Source organism: Polyodon spathula, chromosome 16 (genome assembly GCF_017654505.1).
Source record: "Polyodon spathula isolate WHYD16114869_AA chromosome 16, ASM1765450v1, whole genome shotgun sequence".
Taxonomy (NCBI): domain Eukaryota; kingdom Metazoa; phylum Chordata; class Actinopteri; order Acipenseriformes; family Polyodontidae; genus Polyodon; species Polyodon spathula.
The window spans coordinates 15,025,955-15,048,956 of NC_054549.1; the positions used below are offsets into that span (position 1 = coordinate 15,025,955).

The 23,002-nt window shown below is 39.0% G+C and overlaps 2 protein-coding genes across 5 annotated transcripts in view; one reads left to right on the forward strand and one right to left on the reverse strand.

The window, feature by feature from the left end:
* LOC121328525 (protein RCC2 homolog) overlaps window positions 1-2,701 on the reverse strand; it is a 13,269-nt gene extending 10,568 nt beyond the window's left edge. Inside the window, exon 1 of the mRNA XM_041273225.1 lies at window positions 2,337-2,701. The gene's annotated coding sequence lies outside the window, so the exon portion shown is untranslated. The remainder of the gene's footprint in view (window positions 1-2,336) is intronic.
* Window positions 49-23,002, forward strand: part of LOC121328522 (rho guanine nucleotide exchange factor 10-like protein) — a 71,795-nt gene continuing 48,841 nt past the window's right edge. Inside the window, exons 1-6 of one of the 4 annotated variants that reach the window (XM_041273218.1) lie at window positions 49-341; window positions 13,459-13,794; window positions 14,168-14,195; window positions 19,310-19,416; window positions 21,048-21,140; window positions 22,245-22,378. In XM_041273218.1, coding sequence (XP_041129152.1) covers window positions 13,464-13,794; window positions 14,168-14,195; window positions 19,310-19,416; window positions 21,048-21,140; window positions 22,245-22,378 — 693 coding nt within the window. In that variant the 5' untranslated portion in view covers window positions 49-341; window positions 13,459-13,463. Of the gene's footprint in view, window positions 342-13,458; window positions 13,795-14,167; window positions 17,039-19,309; window positions 19,417-21,047; window positions 21,141-22,244; window positions 22,379-23,002 lie in introns of those variants that run through there. The other 3 variants (XM_041273217.1, XM_041273219.1, XM_041273220.1) reach the window with 3 other exon arrangements.

Consider the following 23,002-nt stretch of genomic DNA (forward strand, 5'->3'; position numbering starts at 1 on the left):
AGAGAGAGAGAGAGAGAGAGAGAGAGAGAGAGAGAGAGAGAGAGAGAGAGAGAGAGAGGAGGTTCCTAGATTGAGCAGCTTGCACATGATACTACAGCACTGCTTCTTGTGGGAACGCACACACACGCACACACACCCTAACACAGGATTTATTTGCTGGTTTCTCCGCATCTTGGAAGAGGGGTAGGGTCACCAAGCTGGGCTTGTGCTGCAAAGAAATGGAGGCAGATGGAGAGAGCCCGGCTGCTTAGGACCTAGGAGGACAAGGGGATTCCTGGGATTAAAAGCTAAGGAGCTGCTGTTACTAGCTGGTAGCAGTCCTATTGAGGAGGAGGAGGTGAGTAAGTGTCCATTCTTTGCCTCTCTGTGCAACAAAGGCTGGGGTGCCTGTTGGGGGATGAACAGTGGGGGGCCACTTGTTCATTGTGGGGCAACATGCAAGCTTGTACCGTGGGAATGGAGGCTAGTTGCCTCAGAGCACCGTAGTGAGAGCTTTATATAACGATTTTAAATTAATTCCCCTGGTGACAACCTCTAAATGATTTGTCAGCCAGACATGCAGTACATCAGCTAAAAAAAACAAGTGGGAATGCTGGCTTTTGAGGGAGGCTTTTATATTCAGCTTTTTGGAGACTGATCTTTGAATCTACTGTTTGCTGTCAACTATGCTGTCCTATATAGTTAGTGCAGCAAGCAGGCCAAACAAAAGAGAAGTGTCGTCTAGTGGCAATAGATGAATTAAAATAAGGAGGGCGAGGCCTGGCAGTGCAACACAGACAGCAGTTCGAATCCAGCACAAATAGACAACTTTAGAGCTTTGAAATGTGGCAAAAACAATTTCAATATTAACTCAGAAACACATGGCTCTCAAAATGAAAGTGAGGCTTCAGACTGTTAGGAAGTTCATTCCTCTGTTTCCATGGCAAAAGGACAATATTTGCTCCCAGACTGGCCTCCACTTTCCCCACGACCTCACTTTTGTCACTGGCCTTTTTTTTGTCCCACATCTTAGAATTTGGGTTGACCTGTAAAATCCTTTCATGACCTCCTACCAGGTTTTATTCTCCCCTTTCCAAACTACACAGCAGACGGGACGAGGCAACCCTCTACAGAAGATTCTTTACCATTCTTTAAAAGAGGTGGCATTACAATGACTGGAATTTACCTTGTCTAATGCAAAAAACAGTAACGTCTAGAAAAGACTATTAAAACAGCCTTGTTTAGGTTATCAAAAACTTAAATTGGGACAACTATTTGGATGAACCAGAACTAAAGTTTTTCCAACTAAAGATTTTGTCCCAGATCCTTTATACATAGGAGAGATGTTGCTTTATAATGTGTGGTATAGTTCTTTTATTTCTTAGGAATAAGTGAGCTTCACGTTGTCTGAAAGAGATTCTTACTAACTCTTGCAGAGATGTGGAATTATTACTCAGCCTGAATCACTTTAACTGCACCTTTTGCCTCACATGCATGCATGTCTGAGGTGCTGTCAAGACATGACAGGGTGCTGAGAGAACTCTCTTCAGAACTGATATCTGTCAGGTGTACCTGGACCCCTCTCTCCACTGTCCCACTGTTTGAGAGCCACAATCAGGGCAAGGGCTTTGAATTATTCCCCTGAAGATTGGTTCAGTCCCTTAAACCCAAACTAAACTCATTTTTTACCACGTTTACCTTTTATCAGAGCAATATCTCCACAATCTGTGGCTTACACTGCAGTGTTACTACAATAAACTCTGGTCAAACTTTATAAAGAAAAGTAAGACAAACCATTCGGCTAAAGCCATAACACGCTTAAAGCGATTAGACCAGGAGTTTTATATCAGAATTAATACATGTTACCAGCCCTAGTCCTGCAAAAAGCTATTTAGAAATGTAATTTAGAGGATATTGATTGTATTTGCACTGTGTATCTGTATTTGCTATGTTGAAATCTGCAAGTAAAGTAAATATATGGAATCTATGGAATTCCTTTCTGGTCCCTAAATTCTTGTTTCATGATTCCCTCCACTGTTATAGCGATTGGTTTAGTGGGGGGGGGGGGGGGGGGGGGGGGCGGTGAGGGGGGGGTCATTGAGATTCCAGCATAGTAACACAGGCTTCTGTGATGAGTCCTCTTAAATACAATAAGATCAGTGTGCGTGAGAATGAGGCGTTGGTGGCACAGGGGTGCAACTATGTGTCAGAGCAATGGAATGTACTGTAAGGGTAGTGGATGTGTGACACTGCTGTTGTGTGTCTGGGTGTCTCTAAGTATGGTGTAATGGGGTGTGTGTTTGTGAGGCAGTGTGCTACTGTCTAAATTTGGTATGTATAGATAAAACAGTGCTTACCTGTGTTTGTTTTTTCTTGTGTCAAGTGGCTCTTGCGATTCTGTTGGCAGTTCTTCTGTAACTTTAAACACCAAATCGTATTACAGTAACACTAAACACTTTATTTGCCACTGTCTTTTGCGCCATATATGTGTATCGCTAAAGTCATGAGAATTTTAATTAATCACATACTTTATACTGTAAAAGAAATTGTAAAAAATAAAAAATAAAATACTAGAAACGTCTGGGTATTATAGTTTGAATGTACCGGTACATCCTGTCGTATATTATTACTTATTAGGTATGCTGGAGCAAAACTGTCAGATTTGCTAAATATTTCACCCAAGATCCAGAATGCCTTACATATCACACTCCCAGAGCCAAACTAGGTGTGTGATGGTACAATATGTGTGCTGGATGTTACAGTGTGTTGTTTGCTGTTTCCAGGGGCGGTGACAGAACTTTAAATGTGTTGCAATGATTTGGCTGCATTTCCACAGCGATTTGACTAATTCTTAAGGATTTCTTCATGGGAAGACAGGCCTATGGAAACGTTGGCATAGACCCCTGCACCATTATGACATTGGCTGGACTTCTGAGGTTTGCTAAGAAACAGTCTTCAAAATCCAGGGAAATCCATTTCATAATGCAGCTATCGGTGTTAGTACTGTACAGGTCATTGCAAGTAAGTGAGTAGACAGCAGGTAAAGAAGTTCCATGTATCAAAGCCCTCTAAGTGGCAGTATTTATGACAACAGTTATTACACAGATATGCTGTTCTGTATCCAGAAACTGTGCAATTTAGCAAGACATTTCCATTAATTGTGCATTGTATATATGTTACTGTACCTTGCCCCTGTCTCATTGCAGTAGGAGTCAGCCCCAGATTGGCTTTTTCTGCTGTGCATTTCACAAGCTGGTTTCTGCTATTGTATATTGACGTGGCCTAGCCCTTTCTCCTGAGAACCAGCAGCAGGGCTGTAAATTATTAATGCGCCCTGACCTCTGTGCAGTGGGTGAGGGTTAGGGTTATGAACCTGCAGTGGGTTAATTGGGGGGGGGGGGGGGGGGGGAATGCTATGTGAGACTGGGCTCTCCAGTACAAAAATACTACTGGGACCGTAATATAGTCTAATACCAGCGTATTACCAGGGCCACAACATTACCAACAATTTGCAATGTACTCCACAGTGGCCCTGATACAGTAGTACATTGTGTGGGACTGATATGGTACCTTGAACTGCAATGGATGACCAGTCTGTGTTGGTTAATTGTTTCATACCATTGTGATTCATTTCTGAGCTGCCTCCCTGCATTAAAACACAGCCCTGCCTATACTGGGAAAACAGTGCTGAAGCAAGCCTGGATCTGCAGCACACACCAATAAGGAATTTCACAAACACATCATTACCTCAGAGAGCTGCCAATACACAGCTGAAGAGCCCCGGAGTCAGGAATGAGGGTCTTGAACCTACATGCAAATTCAAAACCAACCAGTGTCAATTTCACATAGACTTATTTAAGGTTTCACTTCATTTCAAATCCTTTCTATTAAAGATATACCTGACCTGTCTTTTGGTTTCTGTGTCGTTTCTGTTCACCATGTGGAGGGTAATAGTACTAAGGTTAGCTGGTGGTGGTAATCTATTGGTCTTTGCAGGAAACAATATGCTTCTGAATTGCAGGAAACCTAAAACCATTGGTTAAATGTGCCTTATTATTACAATACATCATTGTTTTGCATTTGGGTATTTCAGTTTGGAGTTTATTTTAATGTAATTTATTATATTTATTATTAATAATACTTTTAGACAAGGTCATCCTTAACAAAGTATTGGTTAACTAAAGTTGACACAGTCACGTATAGGCAGGGCTGCGTTTCTGCTTTTTGTATTGAAAAGTACTGTCTAAAACTGGTAATAGCTGTTTCTTTGATTGTAATACAAATAAAGAGAAAAATATACTATAGGCGGCATAAAAGCATTTGGGGTTGGGTTTTTGATATGGCCCAATTGGTATGCCCAGTAGTGGTTAATAGGCTCTGATACAATGTAGGGCCTCTTTAGTGTTAGGCTTTGGCTTTATCTACAGGGAAATTCAGTGCTGGGAATTTGGTATCCAAGTTGCAGCCCAGAGATGATAACACTATAGGAAAATGCTACACCTTCAGGTGTATCCACACAGAAACTTAACATTACTCATACCTGTAAGCTTTGGGTTGCTGTCTCGCCTCCATTCATAAGATTAGGTCAAGGAAATGTTTTAACTGGAGAGAGCGCCCTCAGGAAAGAGTTATCAGTGTATGGAGTGTGTTTCACTGTGTGTTTCAGTGTTTGCACAGTGTATGCACAGGAGCCTTGTGTTCACATGGGTTCAGCTTGTCTGTAGATGTAGACACCTGGAGTCATGACTGAGCCTTGAGACAAATCTATAGTCTCATTCACCTTGCTCTCGGTCGGTCAGTCTTTTACCTTGAAAGAAGTTTCTTAAGGGTGCTGAATGAACCCAGATTTCCATATTTTCTTGGTGGCTGTAAAAGTGTAATCTACTTCCGTTTGAGAGATTCAACCCCAGACTTGACAGATCCACAATCAGTCTTGAAATACCAGATGGGAAGATTTCTTCTTATTAACTGACTGGGCTACAGATGATGCAAGCTAAGTGACTGGGAAGCAGTGTGGTCTAGTGTTCAGGGCTGAGGGACAGGGAAGCAGTGTGGTCTAGTGTTCAGAGCTGAGGGACAGGGAAGCAGTGTGGCCTAGTGTTCAGAGCTGAGGGACAGGGAAGCAGTGTGGTCTAGTGTTCAGAGCTGAGGGATGGGGAAACAGTGTTTTACTTGTTTCTTTTAGTTTAGCAGATTAACTTTACTCCCGAAAATGACCAGCAAAGATCTCGATTGCATGTGTTAGCTATCTCTCCTTTTAAAGGCTGAGAAAATAGTAATGTTTTTGGATGACATAAATCCTCTGAAAACTGGAGTAGACGTTTGTGATGAAATTTTGTTTTCCCTCAGCTGTGTTCTTCCGTGGTGAAGTGTTGAAATACAAAGCAGATGTTGCATGCAGAGAAGAGGGTTCGATTCCAAGATGTGGGAGCGAGGGCTTGTGTATTTTTCTGGAGTTTTATCATCAACACAAATAAAAACAGTGAAATACAAGGGGTCAGTAGAGACAATCTGCAGCTAATAATGGTGACAGTTGTTCGTTGGAATGAGTTAAACATTGAAGAAGGAAGAAGGGGAGTGGGAGCTAACACACTCCAATAAACTGATCTGAGCCAGAGGCAGTAAACCTTTTACAGGGTTTCTCTGGTTATTGTCTGAGTAGCAATCCTCCATACCTTCTGAGCTCACATTCTACAAACCCTACCTGTTATGCACTTCCATATAAGGTCTCAAATGTGCAGTTTTGAAAGAAAAATATGTTATAGCAAACATGTATTTTCACTTTAAAACACACTATATGTCTTTACACTACAGTTGGTTAAAGCGATATCTGTTTGCAAGCCTGGTTTAGAGGTAGTCTTGCGTTTTCTTGGTCATTTCACCTGGAAAGTGAAATTGTCAACCTGTCGCTTTAAGGCACGGCAGAGGGGACGTGAACTTGGAAATGATACAGACTTCTTGCTTTGCTTGCCTTATGCCACATTTCCATCAAACCAGCTTGATCCAATATCAAACTGGGGCTGCAGCCGGTTCTATCCGCAGTGTACAATCTACAATCCAATCCGCAATCGGACATTGCACAAAAGTCAAAGACCACCTGTAATGTTTTGTATAATTACTTTGTAGAAATAATTTCACCAACTTGAAACATTTCCCTGACTTTATAAAATATTCACAGACTTCATGCAGTCTGAAATTTAAAACCCACCTCTAGCATGGACATAAGACTCCTATCACAGAGCAGTTTGATCCATTCTTGGTACTATGAGTTGAACACACCTCTGCTTGTTACCTATACACTATGGCTCATCAAGCTCGTATTAAAACATGGAATGGATGAAACTGCTATGCAATAGGAGTCTTATTTCCATCCCTGCAGTGCAAGTTGCAGAAACCATTTTAACTGGGGCTGAGAGAGTCCCAACTGAAATCAATTTGATCTCGATATGGTGCTGATGGAAATGAACGAGTCTAATATTCTAAATAAACCAGTGTGACATTCAGGAATATATTGTTGGTAAAGTTGCCTACATAACAATTACTAGAACTGTTTCATTTATCATTTCATTTTATCCAGTTACAGCTCTGAGAATGGGTGTCTGGAAGAGAGTAGCTGAATTTAATTTAAAAGCAGTTTAAATCTCTTGTAGCTGTGATGTACTGAGATGTGTATTTGACTGGGAGATGTGTGTTTGACTGGAAAGTGTGTGCATGGTGTCTGTGCGCAGTTCAGTCTCCCAGCAGCCAAATTCTTTGAAGCTCAGGCCTGTCACCAGGGCAGGCTTCACATTCTAGGCCAGATTGGCTCCAAATAAAAATCGGGGAAAAAAAACAAATGTGAGAAATTTAGTAAAAAACCTTGCTTCTGGATGACTGATTGTTGCTAAGTGGATAAAGGCCACTTAGCAACTAAAGCTTTCTAAAATGTATTCCTGAAATACCTTGGTATGCGTACGACATATCCCTGTTAAAGTAATGTATCTCTCTTCTTTAGATTTACTGTGTACATCATGTTCTGTTTCACACATCACATCTTGGTGGCTTTTCAAAGCTCAGAAGTTCAAAGTTCAGGAGCTGTTCTTTAGTTCTAGTTGCGTACCATAGATACATGTAACATAGACTAGATCCGCCAAAAAGCCTTAGAAGTAAGAGCCAGCGCCATCTAGTGACCTGCCACTTTGCAAACAAGTTTCCTTCAGTTTTTCTGGCAATGAGCTTAGGTAATGCTGCTGCTTACTAATATCAAGACACTTTATATGTAGCCTGTATTATATATGCCTATGACAGGCAACTAGACCTGGAGAACAGCTTCTGAACTCAAAGCACCTTAACAGAGACTTAAAAAAGTTCCCACAATATTTGCAATCATAAAAACACAAAGCAATGTATGTTGAATGTACTAACTCTTTACAGCATCATGGACTGGGCAAGCTCCTTCTGCCTCCAAGCTAAGGCAGACAGTGTCAGGCAGAGATCAAGCTCCACACATAGACACTTAACAATCAATGGCATCTGAAATAAATACAATGTTGTTGTTAATTTACAAAGTAAGCACAATAATACCAAAATTAAATATAAATGACTAGAAAACTTTCACATTGCTGCAGTGCATCAATTCCACATTTTACATTGCTTTCTAATCCTTTTAATGCATTGTCCATTAAAGACTATCACCTCGGCACAGTGTTTTCTGTTTACACCTTTATCCAAGTTTTCATTTGTAGAAACCTTAAAACTCAAACTGCCGGCCCAATAGATCTCAAAGGCTCCACTGCCATATTAGGAAAAGCCAATGCAAAACTGAAATAGCCCTTCTGATAAACGCTATTTTCCAAAACAGAAAATGGATGAGGTCCAAGTTCTTCCAGTGTGCAGAACAACCACTTTAATAGCCTTCCTTGGAGAGCTTACCCTGGTTACAATATTCAACAAGGTACTGTAGACTTTGTAATGGAACTAAACCTTACTAGGACCCCATCTAATGTTAGTTTTTGGAACTCCATTCCAATGTCCAATCTTGACAAAGACAGGACTAATTTCATGCTTTCTTATTTTTAGTAAAAAAATTAAATGGCTGCAATGGATGATAATTAATCGCTGTCATGGCATTATTAATGCAAAGAAGCTTATTCTCCAAAAGAGTTTAATAGCAGACCAAAGGAAGTGCTGCTCACCACTGCTGTCAGAGTGTGGAATCCAGATCTAAACACAGAACAAATTATAAGCTTATAAAGCAAGCCTTCAGTCTGGATGAACAGCTCCCTTTAAACCATAACCACTTCAGGCCAGAAAATGTCCTGACACAGTACAGGCTCTGGGACTAGAATTTGAGAGCAGAAACATGTCAACTTTTATAAAGAGAACTGAATTGAAAAAAACAAAACCCTGCAAGACAACCGTTTACCAAAATAACCATGAAAACAACAAGTTTTCTGCTGCTGAGGGCAAAAAAAAAAAAAGAGGCAATAGTTCTGGAAACAAACACCGCCAAAATACCATAGTTTGTGCCAATCCGCATTTAACATCTTGCGTTTTAATGATTTTAAACATTTTGGCAATAGCCCCCATTGAATTAAACTGTAGAGATGTGGGCATAGAGCTATGCCAATTTCATGACTAAGCGGCTCTCCTCTGGTCCCAAAGGGACTTTTCAGACATTTACTGAGTGAGAACCATGGGTTCTTTATCAAACTGGATGGGTTATTTTTTTTCAGTTTGTACCTATCAATACAGATTAATGACTTTCATATGTGATAACATAAACACAGTTTCACAATTACTGCTTTCACAGTCCTTAGCTGTACCGTATCACAGGAAATGTTTCACAAACCTTGACATTTGTTTCCACTATATTTTTAGACCCAAATGCTTTCTGTGATATACGATAATGTTTCATATTCTATAAAGTTTTACCCAACAAGCATGCATGTTAAACCAGAAATGTAGAATTCCTGTCTGTCGTGCGTTAGCTTAGTGTTGAAAGATGAGGGGCAACGACACTGACTGACTGTGGCAAGGAGGTGAGCGCACCCCCACCCTGAACACCCTGACTTTTAAGAACATAAGAACATAAGAAAGTTTACAAACGAGAGGAGGCCATTCGGCCCATCTTGCTCGTTTGGTTGTTAGTAGCTTATTGATCCCAAAATCTCATCAAGCAGCTTCTTGAAGGATCCCAGGGTGTCAGCTTCAACAACATTACTGGGGAGTTGATTCCAGACCCTCACAATTCTCTGTGTAAAAAAGTGTCTCCTATTTTCTGTTCTGAATGCCCCTTTTTCTAAACTCCATTTATGACCCCTGGTCCTTGTTTCTTTTTTCAGGCTGAAAAAGTCCCTTGGGTCGACACTGTCAATACCTTTTAGAATTTTGAATGCTTGAATTAGGTCGCCACGTAGTCTTCTTTGTTCAAGACTGAACAGATTCAATTCTTTTAGCCTGTCTGCATATGACATGCCTTTTAAGCCCAGAATAATTCTGGTCGCTCTTCTTTGCACTCTTTCTAGAGCAGCAATATCTTTTTTATAGCGAGGTGACCAGAACGGAACACAATATTCAAGATGAGGTCTTACTAGTGCATTGTACAGTTTTAACATTACTTCCCTTGATTTAAATTCAACACTTTTCACAATGTATCCGAGCATCTTGTTAGCCTTTTTTATAGCTTCCCCACATTGTCTAGATGAAGACATTTCTGAGTCAACAAAAACTCCTAGGTCTTTTTCATAGATTCCTTCTCCAATTTCAATATCTCCCATATGATATTTATAATGTACATTTTTATTTCCTGCGTGCAGTACCTTACACTTTTCTCTATTAAATGTCATTTGCCATGTGTCTGCCCAGTTCTGAATCTTGTCTAGATCATTTTGAATGACCTTTGCTGCTGCAACAATATTTGCCACTCCTCCTACTTTTGTGTCGTCTGCAAATTTAACAAGTTTGCTTACTATACCAGAATCTAAATCATTAATGTAGATTAGGAATAGCAGAGGACCTAATACTGATCCCTGTGGTACACCGCTGGTTACCACACTCCATTCTGAGGTTTTTCCTCTAATCAGTACTTTCTGTTTTCTACATGTTAACCACTCCCTAATCCATGTACATGTGTTTCCTTGAATCCCAACTGCGTTCAGTTTGAGAATTAATCTTTTGTGCGGGACTTTGTCAAAAGCTTTCTGGAAATCTAAATAAACCATGTCATATGCTTTGCAATTATCCATTAATGATGTTGCATCCTCAAAAAAAATCAAGCAAGTTAGTTAGACACGATCTCCCTTTCCTAAAACCATGTTGACTGTCTCCCAGGACACTGTTACCATATAGGTAATTTTCCATTTTGGATCTTATTATAGTTTCCATAAGTTTGCATATAATAGAAGTCAGGCTTACTGGTCTGTAGTTACCTGGTTCAGTTTTGTTTCCCTTTTTGTGGATCGGTATTACGTTTGCAATTTTCCAGTCTGTCGGTACCACCCCTGTGTCAAGAGACTGTTGCATGATCTTGGTTAGCGGTTTGTAAATTACTTCTTTCATTTCTTTGAGTACTACTGGGAGGATCTCATCCGGCCCAGGGGATTTGTTTATTTTAAGAGCTCCTAGTCACTTTAACACTTCTGCCTCAGTTATGCTAAAGTTATTTAAAACTGGATAGGAACTGGATGACATGTGGGGCATGTTGTCAGTATCTTCCTTTGTAAAAACTTGTGAAAAGTAATCATTTAATATATTTGCTATTTTTTTTTCTTCATCTACGATTTTGCCATTTGTATCTCTTAAACATTTAATCTCCTCTTTGAATGTTCTCTTGCTGTTGTAATATTGGAAAAACATTTTGGAATTGGTTTTAGCTCCCTTAGCAATGTTTATTTCTATTTCTCTCTTGGCCTTTCTAACTTCCTTTTTGACTTGCGTTTGCAGTTCTGTGTACTCTTTCTGCGTACTTTCTTTTTGGTCCTTTTTTAATGCTCTGTAAAGTGCCTTTTTTCGCTGAATATTTTTTTTAAATTGATCTATTAAACCATTTTGGCAATTTAGTTTTACATTTAGATTTGTCTACTTTAGGGATATAATTGTTTTGTGCCTCTAGTACTACATTTTTGAAGAACAACCATCCTTCTTCTGTGGGTGTTTTCTCTATTTTACTCCAATCTACTTCTGTTAGTCTCTGTTTCATACCTTCATAGTTTGCTTTTCTAAAATTGTAAACCTTAGCTTTAGTCATTTCTTTTGGGGATTTAAAAAACACTTCAAATGAGACCATGTTGTGGTCTGAGTTTGCCAGTGGTTCTCTAACCTCTGTTTTAGTTATTCTATCTTCGTTATTTGAAAAGACTAAATCAAGGCATGCCTCCCCTCTAGTGGGTGCCTTCACAAATTGTGTTAGGAAGCAGTCATTTGTCATTTCCACCATTTCTATTTCATCCTTCGCGCTACCCACCGGGTTTTCCCATTTTATTTGGGGGAAGTTGAAATCCCCCATTAGTATGGCTTCTCCTTTGCTACACACATTTCTAATGTCATTGTATAACAGATTATTGTGCTCACCGTCTGAATCTGGCGGTCTATAGCATGCTCCTATTATTATGCCTTTTGAATTTTTGTCCGTTATTCTGACCCATATTGATTTGGTTTTATTTTCTTTGTCCAGGTTTAACACCTGGGCTTCAAGACTGTTTCTTATGTATAGCGCTACCCCTCCTCCTCTTCTGTCCTGTCTGTCTTTCCTATACAGTGTATACCCACAAATATTAAATTCGTCCCCATCACTCTCAGACAACCACGTTTCTGTAACACCTATCACATCATAGTTACCTGTTAGTGCAGTAGCTTCAAGTTCTAGAATTTTGTTTCTGATACTTCTAGCATTTAGATAAATACATTTAATGGTTGTCTTACCTGAGTTGTTGTTCTTGTTCTTTTAATCCTGTTCCTCTCTCAAGACTGACAACGGGTCTGAAATTCTTGTACAGCTATGGCCAAACGTTTTGCATCCTCCTATAGAACGAATCATTGTGCTTCATAAAGGCGAATGAAACCTGCTGAATAATGTTACGTCCACATGTTGAATTGCATTCCGCTTTGTAGTTTTCCATATAACAAAAAAACTGACAAATGACATTTCGAAGTCTAACATGAAATACTGTACTACTGTTTTGGTTTCCGGTAGACTTTCGAGATATAATTTTATAATGTCTTTAGTTGCATGATGTTAAATAAAAAAATCGAAATTATGTTCGTATAGATTTTTAAAATGATGTCTCCATCCTAAAATTTTAGGCAATGCAAAACCTTTGTCCATAGTTGTCCACTGAGTGTTTAGTTATTGTGCTTGAAATGTAGGAATGTAGGGGAGGAGAAATGAAACAGCTTGGAGTTGTTATGAAGCAAAGGGGCATGCCTTCCTTGAATCATCTGACTCAGTAGTGAAAGCTGTGATCATTGATGGTAAAGCTACAGATTAAACAACCCTAGGCTCCTGCATAACATGACACACAATCCAGCTCTTCAGCTTGCTTTAGGAGTCAAGTGCGGAATGTGACAGGGCAGGTGCAGCTGACACGTTGTCCCATGATGAAATGAAATGCTCTAAATGTCACCTGAAAATCAACAAGTCTTCTAATTAAAGATGAACTTCCTCATTAAATACATACACACCTCTTGAAATGTTTAGTATGTGTAATAAAGTGAAACATGTGACTGTGGATACCTCGTGTTTACCTGCTCTGTTGCCAGCCCTGTAATGTGAATTTGGCAGGATCTAAAATGAAACCCTATAGTGCAATACAAGGGGCTGTGAATAAGATTAGTCCTTGCAAACACAAATGTTTTTCAAAATATAGAAATTGCACAAGAGCAATGAAAAGGTAACTTTGTTGTTTTGCTTTACAACTCACTTGTCACTTGCCAGCAATATGTGGGAGGATGTGCAGCAGGGGAGGCAGGAGGGGAGACACTTCACATTTTTCCATATATCTGGAAAAGCACAGATCCAGTTTTGATGAAACTTGGTATTAACGTTATTTAGAATAAGTTACAGGGAGTATCAGATGGAGGTGTCTATCAGTACATCTGTCCGTCTGTATGTCACATTTCCTTACCTAATGACATCTAGGTCTTAAATACTACAATTTTCATTAACCTATTCATTGCCATTTCTTATTCCACACTATTCTATACATACTGTTGGTATCCATCAAGTTCATTAACTTTTTAGTTATTGATACAGATAGCTATGTTACTGACATTCTTTTTTGGTAGCATTAACAAAGAGTTTTCTCCTTACAAAAAAACGTAACGTTTTGAAAAAATGTCCCTCAGTTTCTATAGGATCAGCTGAGCCCTCAAGCTTGTAATACATATAGATGTACAGGTATGCATGGTTCTAATCACCAGCTAAAGAATGTTAGTCTGTTGACAGACCTGTGCAGTGAATCTGCCAGCCAAAGTGTTGACAGTGATTTGTTTCCCTCACAGTCACCATGGCGACAGAACCCTCAGAAGACAGGAAGGAGTCGGAGGAGGAAGAGGAGGATGAAGATCAGGGGGAGAAGTTTGATTTTGAGGAGAGTGCCAACGAGGACGACAAAATGGGCAGTCCCACGAAAAAAGACAATGAGCAGACTGTCCATGGTACACAAGAGACGGTGGAACTGAACTCAGACCCCAACCCTCAGACAGATCTGCGAACCTCTCCCACTGAACAAGCACAACAGCCTTCCAGAATGAGAAACCCGGAATCTGACTCGCCCCCTGCTGGTCAGGAGGACCCCACAGCACCTCCAATCTCCTCTGTACAACCTGCCGGCCCAAGTAAGAGCGCATTAAAAAATGACACACAGTAATATTTACTTTTGAGAGGTCAATGAGAGTGTGAGAATGAGAAAATGTATATTATGTATACGTATATATATTATATATATTATATATATATATATATATATATAGGAAATAGAATATATTATTATATACTATATATACATATATGATCTACATATCGACCAGTAACAACTATGATAGCAATAAAGGATCGACATTATGTATTACTAGATGTATCTCTTCTGTAATCTTTTATTTTTTCAGCTATTGCAGCCACTAGCTGGTCATTGTTGATACTATCCTATATTTTGAAACCTGTTTAATTTTCTATTAAACTCACTCTTGCTTTCTGCAATCTGTTCAACAGGCTTGGCAGCTAGTGAGGCAACAGGAGGGTAAGTTATCTTTCACTATAACAGGAAGCTATGATTAGACATACTGTCCCAACCAAGGGCTGTTACAAAAACATTCAAGTACAGAAAGATGGGCTTAGGAGCAAACAACATACAACAACACAGAGTGAAGCACTCAAAGAGACTGTATTGAGAACTCAAAGCCTGGGCTTCATCTCGTCACCTTGTAGGCTGCATTCCAGATTGTTATTCAGCGCAATCGGAAGCGTTTGTAAATACCAGGGGACAAAGTGTTCATTCCCGTGGGCTGCCTGCAGAAAGACTCTCTGAATCCCTGGAATTTGAGATCTGCCTCACGATTGCTGTGGAGCATTGTTCCTGCACATTAGTGCTGTTTAACTGTATTATCATCCACAGGGGATATAGTGGAAACGAGATATAACACAATATTATGCATCATTGTATTTTAGCTTTGAAATCGGTCTGAGTTGGATTCATGAAATACTGAATTTGTGCTGGGTTTTATATTTTAAGATGTTATTATAAACAACTTCGACAGACTGGAGTTATACAGTCAGAAGGTTCAAGCCTGTGTACATATTTGCTCATTTTTAGATAGTATAAGGAGATTAAACTTTGACAGTATGTTAACAACCCAACAATTCTCACTTAAAGCTGTACTGGATTTCTCTTTTACTCTTTAAATTTTTTTTGTTTAAAAAAAAAAAAAAAAAAAAACTAAAGAAAGATGTGAACAATTTGAAACAAAGATAATTAATTGGTTCGAAAAAGGGTGCAGGACAGAAACACAGACATCATCAATATTTCTGCTTTGAAACATTATAAAAAAAAAATAAAAATAAAACATGTTACCAGTGAAGCTTTTGTTCCATTTTGTGAGGATGTGCTGGTAACCAAAGCAAAACTTGTAAGTGCTGCGTCAGCTTTTTCAGCTTGTTTTTCCCTCAAAGTGAACCCCCACGGGCACTTATCAAACTAGGCAAACTGTTTTCATTTGTATCTCTTAAAGCAGAAGCTGTGGCAATACTGTAGGAGTGCTTCAATGAGTACTGAGAAATGCTTTAAAACCCATCTTGTTAATTATGATTAATACTACTAACATTATCCTTGTGCTCCCTGGTCTTGTTTTCAAATCAATTGCTATAGCTGTAAAGTGCTGCTGCTTCATGGTTCCAAATCAAATGCTGTGCTTTAACACACTGTAAAGATTTAATCATATGAATGCATTCAAATACTCTTTTAAATGAGAAAAAACATTTAAAAGCTCTGTTGAACTGACACGCACAAGCTCAGACATGACACTAACCAACTCTGTAGGAACTGGACATGAAAAAGCCTGACAGGATTTCAGAACAAAACAAACAGCTGACCAAGGCAAGGTGGGTCTAACCAACCCCGTCCCTGGAAACACCCAGCATTCCTCATTGGCAGACCTTGACCACACCTCCCTGAAAAATGATCCTCACAGGTGTGGTCAATCAGAACCTCACTGATGTCAAAATGACCATGTTTCCCATTTTGTTAGTCTCTGCTAAAGTTATTACATCTCCATAGGGCTTAAAGGACTGGTACGTTTCACTGTAAAAAATGATAATGTACTATGATTTCAAAGGATGTACCCCATTAAAGGCCTGTGGTATACTCAATTTGCATACACACAGCAGCATTTGCCTGTTGCCATGGTCTCAAGTGAACCAAACTAACCGGCTCAAGGTATTTTTAACTAAATTCTCCTTTTGTTTTGCTCTTTAATGAAAGCAATATTTTAGATTAGCGGTGGCCCAAGCTGGTTCTTCCAGTTCTGGTCTTTGTTCCAACCCTGTTCTAAATGGTTTAATTGAATCAATCAAACTTCCATCCAGACCCTGAAGCAGTGGATTACCTCATTTTACTTGTTAAACCTGGAGTGGAATGGCCCTCCAGGATTGAGATTGGACCACCCCCCCTGCTTAAGTTAGAGCAACAGGCACAACTTGTAAATCAATTGTATTGTATTATACTGTAGTTCAGTATAATTGATATCAGTCTGGTTGCATGATTACAGACTGCAGTTACTTCCTATAAAAATGACACAAAAGGGAAGATGGATGAGGCAGTGTGTGTAAAATGACCTACTTTTAATCCATGACTTGCACTTACAGATATAGATGAGAACCAGATGGAAGTGTTATGAATCTATAAAAAAATGATAAATTAATAATTCCCTCTGTAAAATCAGACCAAGCTATACATTTGTTTAATGCCCATTTATGTGGACTAAAATCATTTAAATTGTGCGAAACTGGAAAGAAACTGCTCACATCAACTCACAAAACCCATTTTAATCTCCTGTGATCCATTCAGTTGATTCCTCCGAGTACATCTGCATTTGCTGTGGCTTCAAAATAGCATCCAAACAATAGAACTTTCCTTTAAACAACAGCTTGTGCAAATTGGCCTAATAATATTTCATTACAATCAATTGTCTTGCATAACAAGTCCATCCTGTTCAAGCTGACAAAGTAATACCTAATATAGTCTTTGCTTTGTTTAAAAAAAAATGTAGAAGTTCAAACTTGAGCAGCATCTTCCCTTGTTGCAGTTCATTCTCTAAATTCAGTACCTTAAGGGTTAACATTGCAGAACACCCAACCTGACCTTTTACCTTCCTCCTGCTTATTATATATTCATGAGGTCTCCTGGGCCCACCTTCCAAGGGAAGAATCTGCAACAATACAGGCACTTCTGGGATCTGTGGCAAATACAAGATAGAAAACAACAATAAATCTGAAAAGGATTGCTTTGGTATACAACAAACTCACCATCAGGACTATTAACTCCTGCCATGCCAGCAGCATGTACAAGAGACTGTCTTGGAGAGGCAGGTAAAATAGAAACAAGCTTGGCTTCTCACCTGAGGAAAGTTGGTCTGTGGGGTGTGATAATCAAGCAGGCTAGCCGTGAAACTTGCCTTAAATACTGCTGTCGTTCTGAACCTGTTTTACTGTCAAAGAATTGTTGAAGAATGTGCAATGTTTCCAAAGATACATGGACAACAGTGAAATGAAGTAACCAGATATTTAAAATAATTGATTGGAAGAACTGAAGTGGTTTGTTACTAGATTAATTGTTTCAACAACTGTCTTTAAAGACCTCAAAAGCCTCTTCAGGTGTGCGTAAGAAATGGGTGTGAATCTCAGAAGGACTGTTTGATTTATTTAATCAAGTAATGCTTACTGTGCAGTAATTTGAGGCAAACTCTACACCAAGTCAAGCAGACTAGCATTTCCATAAAATGTCATGTTGTTCGTGACCAAACGTATGGGTTCTTTTCTAAGTTTCCTCTAGCTGTGAGGGGGTTATGAATGCATTTTAAGTAAATAACAAAACAAACAACTTTTAAAAGAAACTAAATGTGCTATTACTGGCAAAAGACAATGCAGCATTGGAATATCCTGTCAAACACTACCCTTTCAAGAATAGTTAAGAAATGTAAATGACTTTTTTCAGTAAAGACAGTGCAAGGGACAACGTTCAGCTGTTGAATATTTGTACCTTTAGTTAGAAAAGCAATTTATCAAGGTCTGTTTGGTTCCTCGTCTTCGTGTTTTTCTAGTAAGTAGCCTGGTAAAATTAGTTAATAAATAAAATAAAAATAGCTTGTTTGTGTGAAGCGGAAATGGAAAACTTGCTTGAAAGTGCTAGTGCCTCAACCATGAATTCTGAGCTACGGTCTGTCAGTGATGGTCTATACCTGAATATACCATTCTCTTTGAATTACAGACAGCTGTTCTGTAAGGAGTCATATAAGGGTTGTTCCACATTAAATGGATCAACAGTCCCCACCTCCTTCTCAGATTTGTTTGATATCGTATATGGAGGTACTGGAAAGTGTTTAAGAATTACAAAATATTAGCTCTCAATCCTCTATTTTTTAAAGCCATCCATGGTCTCCAATATCAATCAATCAATCATTTTGAAATCATTTTTTAATTTTATATAGCACCATCACAAAGCGCTTTACAAGATGCAGTAACATCAATAATTACTATTTTAGAGTGTTTGCAATCATTCGAAGTGGTTCTGTATTGCTCCATATTGAATTACCATTTTTCTTGAATCCTACTTGCTGGGACTAACAACCTTTCCCATGACAGTCAAGTCATGTGACAAAACAACCTTTCATCTCTGTCTGCCCCACCCACTCTCCTTGTCTATAGAATAGATGGTGCTGGCTGAGTTGAAAGCTCACATTGTCATGCTATTTGAATGGAATGAGAGAGGCTGGTCAGTCCTGGCATTTAGGATTCTCCAGACAAGCTCAAAGCCAGGTAAAGGCAGATTTTGAGAAAAATACAATATTGGAACCTCAGAACCCAGAACAACTCTGAATGATTGCAAACCCCCTACAGTGGTAAGGACAATGTAAAGATATATGAATGACATTTGAAGATACTGGCTCCTTAACTGTTAGGCGTTGATGTGGTTCTACAAGATTTCTAAAAGGAAGTAATTAAGAACAATGCAGGGGTGGAAGGCCAGACTTTCTAGGAAGTGTGTTGGGTTTCTGCAAGACCTTGGATGGTTTAATCTGTTATCTGTTACTGGTATTGCTTTTCTAGTATATGACCCCTATGAGTATATAGAACCCCTGTAGCACCTCTGCTTAGTCTCACGCTGTTAAATATTTGTGCCTTATTGGGATGTGAGGATTGAGGACTGTGGTTGTACTCCCTTGGTTCATCTCTGGTGTCGGAGACCAATATAAATCTGCTGAACACCAAGGGGTGCAATTTATTAAGACACACAAGTAAAAGACAGCCAACAAATACTGTTGCAGTTCTATTTACTCAACATACTTTACGTATCTATGGTATGGTATGAACTATACGGTACAGTCATTAAGCTATGGAACATAATACTGTATGCAGCTTCCAAGTCCTAACAGTATCGTAAAAACTGGACTGCAGTGTAACTCAATCAGAATTTTGCAAGGTGTCCTTTCCATTATTAATAAGCATTCTTCAATATGAAGCCTCTGAGAAGTTAATAGTATAAAACAACTCTTTTTAAGGTTGGTGGTCTGCAAGAGTCTCTCAGTCAAATGGTATGTATTGAACTTGAGTTTGTTCCTTTATTTATTTTATTTTTTTAAGAGTTTCAACTTCCACTGAACCAAAGATTTCAGAGCAAGAGGAGGCTCCGGGAGTCTCTAAGGACAAATCAGAGGGTCTTTCCTGGAAGAGAAACAGCATCTATGATGGTAAGGAGGTGGTCTTCATTATCTTGGCAATGCTTGTTACAATATGTGGCTGTTTTATATGATTTAAGATGGATTTATTATAGGCATGCAAAGTGACTCGTGGTTTTAACTGAGGGACTGGGAGAGAGTGTATGGTCTAGTAGTTAGAGCTGTGGGGATGAGAGGCAGTGCTTATAGTAAGAGCTGAGGGATTCTGGGACAGTGTGGTTCGAGCTGAGGCACTTGGAGGTAGTGTGGCCTCCTGATTAGAGCTGAAGGACTAAGAGGCAGTGTGGTCTAGTGGTTAGAAATGAGATATTTGGAGGTCTTGTGGGTTAGTGGTGAGGCCGAGCACCAACATCAAGCACGTCAGAATTGCAGAGATACCTGCTGAGCTCGCCTCTTTTTAACACCAGTAAAATGTTGTTTTTAAACCTCAAGACATGCCCTGACTGGCTTGAGGTGAATATATTTGTGAACATTTGATTGTTGCTAACCTATAATTCCTGTGAGGTGCCACCATAAAATGAACCCACTTTAGCTTCAAATATTTATTTAAAACAAAACAAATTGTTACCAATGTGCTAAATGTGTAGCCATTTACAAAGCCCTCCCCAAAAGCTTTCACTAGCGTTGGTACTGCTTTTGTTATTTTCCCAATTCTTACAGCGTTTTTTTATTTATATGTTATTGGGACGTTAGGATTGGTTTGGCTCACAAATTAGGAAAGGAAGTATTTTTTACCCGTCTCTGAACAAGAAAACCGTTTTGTACACGCTGAAAATGTGAGACTTCAACACGGATAATGAAAAGTTGGCTTCAGCTATATCTTTTTAGTTTTTGGTAACGCAATTCCAAATTCAATTGTACTGTAAAGTAGTACAATAGATGAGCAGAAATAAGACTCTCACTGTGTAGCACTTTGAACATGTTATTATTTGATTAACTACCCATTGTGCTGGACTACCGTATAGTGGGTGAAGCCTGGTACGGATCAAACTAAGCAACGGGAGTCCGGTTTCTAACTGTGGGTAGAGTAGACCGCTCCTTTTCTAATTGTCCAGTTCTCCTCTTGTATTTGAACTCAAATTGAAACACAAAAAGGATTTGAAAGAAAATTGGGAATGCAAACATTGGGAAATTGTTTTGACTAGAAGTCTTTCTTAGTGTCTAGTTGATCTATTTCAAACATTTCTCTAAGAATTGCTTAGGCTGCTTTGTATTACTACATATCTTACCATTGAGTCTCTCTCTCTCACTCTCCCTAACCCCCAGTTTGCCTATATTAAGCTAAAAACCAGGGTCTCTTTTAAATTGTTTGTGCCAGGAAAAAGGTTGCAAGTGTCCGTGTTTGAAATATTCCTCACACTTCGAAGTGCTGTCCAAGATTCTTGAGTCAGCTCTATGAAATATGACAAACAAAATTGATCTCAAATATCTCCCTAAAAGTCTTTGTGTACATTTAACAACTTCGGACCAAAAAAAAAAATGCCTGCTGGAAAATGAAGCAGTCAAACTTTTCAGAATAAAATTAGACAAACATTTTTATACAAAGACACAAAGCCAATGTCTGTCATATTCTGGAACAAATACATTTTCTATAAATACATCTTGTCAAACCTAAATTAATAATTTTATTTGTTTTATTTTAGCCCAGTCCACGCCAGCAGTGGAGCCTGGGACAGAGAGCCCTGAAGTGATCTATGATGATGTTCCTTGTGAGAATATCCAGCCCAAGACAGAAGGTGAGAGCAGACTCCTTCATTCAATAGCTACCCTTGAAATGTGTTTCTGGATGTTGGTTTTTAATGAAACGTTTTAACACTGGGTGGACACTTCAAGGCTCTTGATCCATAGCCCGCTTGCAGTTCTGAATCCAGTCAAATCATTTTTGTTAGCTGTTAGAAGTATAGCGACACCATCATTATTGTCTGTATTTTGGTGGACTATTTTGGCCCCTGTTTGCAATAAGGCTTGTTTTTAAGGGCCGTTTTTTTAAGCACTTGTAGTTGAAGAGTTTATGAAGATGTATTTTACCCTCTAAAAACATTGAAAAGGGTTTCACAAACAAAATGGGTTTAAAAACACACCACTTTTAATATAACAAAACACTCAAAGTTGTGCCTACGCCCATTATAACAAACATGTATATGTCATTTAAACGTGAACGAACTAGTAAGAGTACATAATGTTTATTGTGACTGATACCTATTGTGTCCATACCTTTTTGGAGGTCAATGCCAAGTCTTAGCAATTCTGAATAATTAAAAATAACCTGCCCTATAAAAATACATTCACCTATTACAATACTAGACAAAACAGACAGCACTGCAATGCCATCATTCACTTAGCAACTAAAAGTAAATACACCTGTGTATAAAAACACTGGTCTAGCAAAAAAACAACTGTGATACTGCAGTACAGGACTCCAAGCTCACAAGAAATGTCAGCATCAGTGTTATATCTAACACAGCCGCGTTCTTTGAGCAAATTGTATGCTGTTACACTTTCAGCCCTTTGTGTGCGTGACCACAAATTAACATACAACTGATGAAGTTGTATTAGCTCTACCTTTCAAAATAAAACTAGAGATATAAACACAATGATATAAGGATATGAGACATAGAGCCATTAAAGTTACACAGCTGTCTGTTACAGTTTCAGGCCTTTTATTTCAGAATAGTTTTATTTTTCATTTCTTAATTTGGTAATTTCTGTGTCTTTTATTAAAAAATAAAAAGCGCTTTTATAATTAACTGTGGTGGAGCTCGGCTCACCGTGGAATCCAGGCCCTCTATTGAAGCGCGCTGCCCTGACCTGTGTGCTCTTGTCTGGCTCGTGTCTGCTAGATGAGCTGGTCTATGAAGACGTGCAGCACGAGGAGGAGCCAGGCCCCCAGGATGGCTGGAGCACCAGTGAGTTCGAGAGCTACGATGAGCAGTCTGAAGAGGAGAGTGAGAGCAAGCTCTCCGCGCGCAGCAAGGTACTGCTGGGGGAGGAAGGCATTCTATTGGAGTTAAAATGATAGATAGATAGATAGAAAGAACTTTTTAACCCTCATGAGAACACATTGGAAAACGTAATTTCCTGGTAACCGGCGATACACTATGCCTGGGGTCCATACGGACCCCAAAACTAAAACAATTTAATTAAATTCAACCAGGTTACCCGGACTTATCCTTTTAAAAGAATTATGCTTTGCATAGTGTAACAGAATTAGTGCATGACAACTGCCTAAAAGGAAACAAAAATCACGAGATCTAAATACTAAAGCGCTGTGGGGTGCGAATGGACCCCAGCTTACCTTATGAAGGTTAAATAAATTGCTACAAACTTTTGTCCACTGTCTTCTTCACAGAGCAAGGATGAAATTTTTACAATAGTTTACAATAGCTAGGGAGATGCGTGACTCGCAATTATTTCTTAAAACGCACATAGATATTTTGTGTGTGTGTTTTTTTTTTTTTGTAAAGTTCCCCGGGATGCTCCACATGAAGAACCATTTCATTTACAATAATATAATGATCTCCCGTGGTCCTTGTGGTCAGGTGGCCCTGGTGTAATCTAGGTGGGGAATACTACAACTCCAATATACTCTTACAGTTCT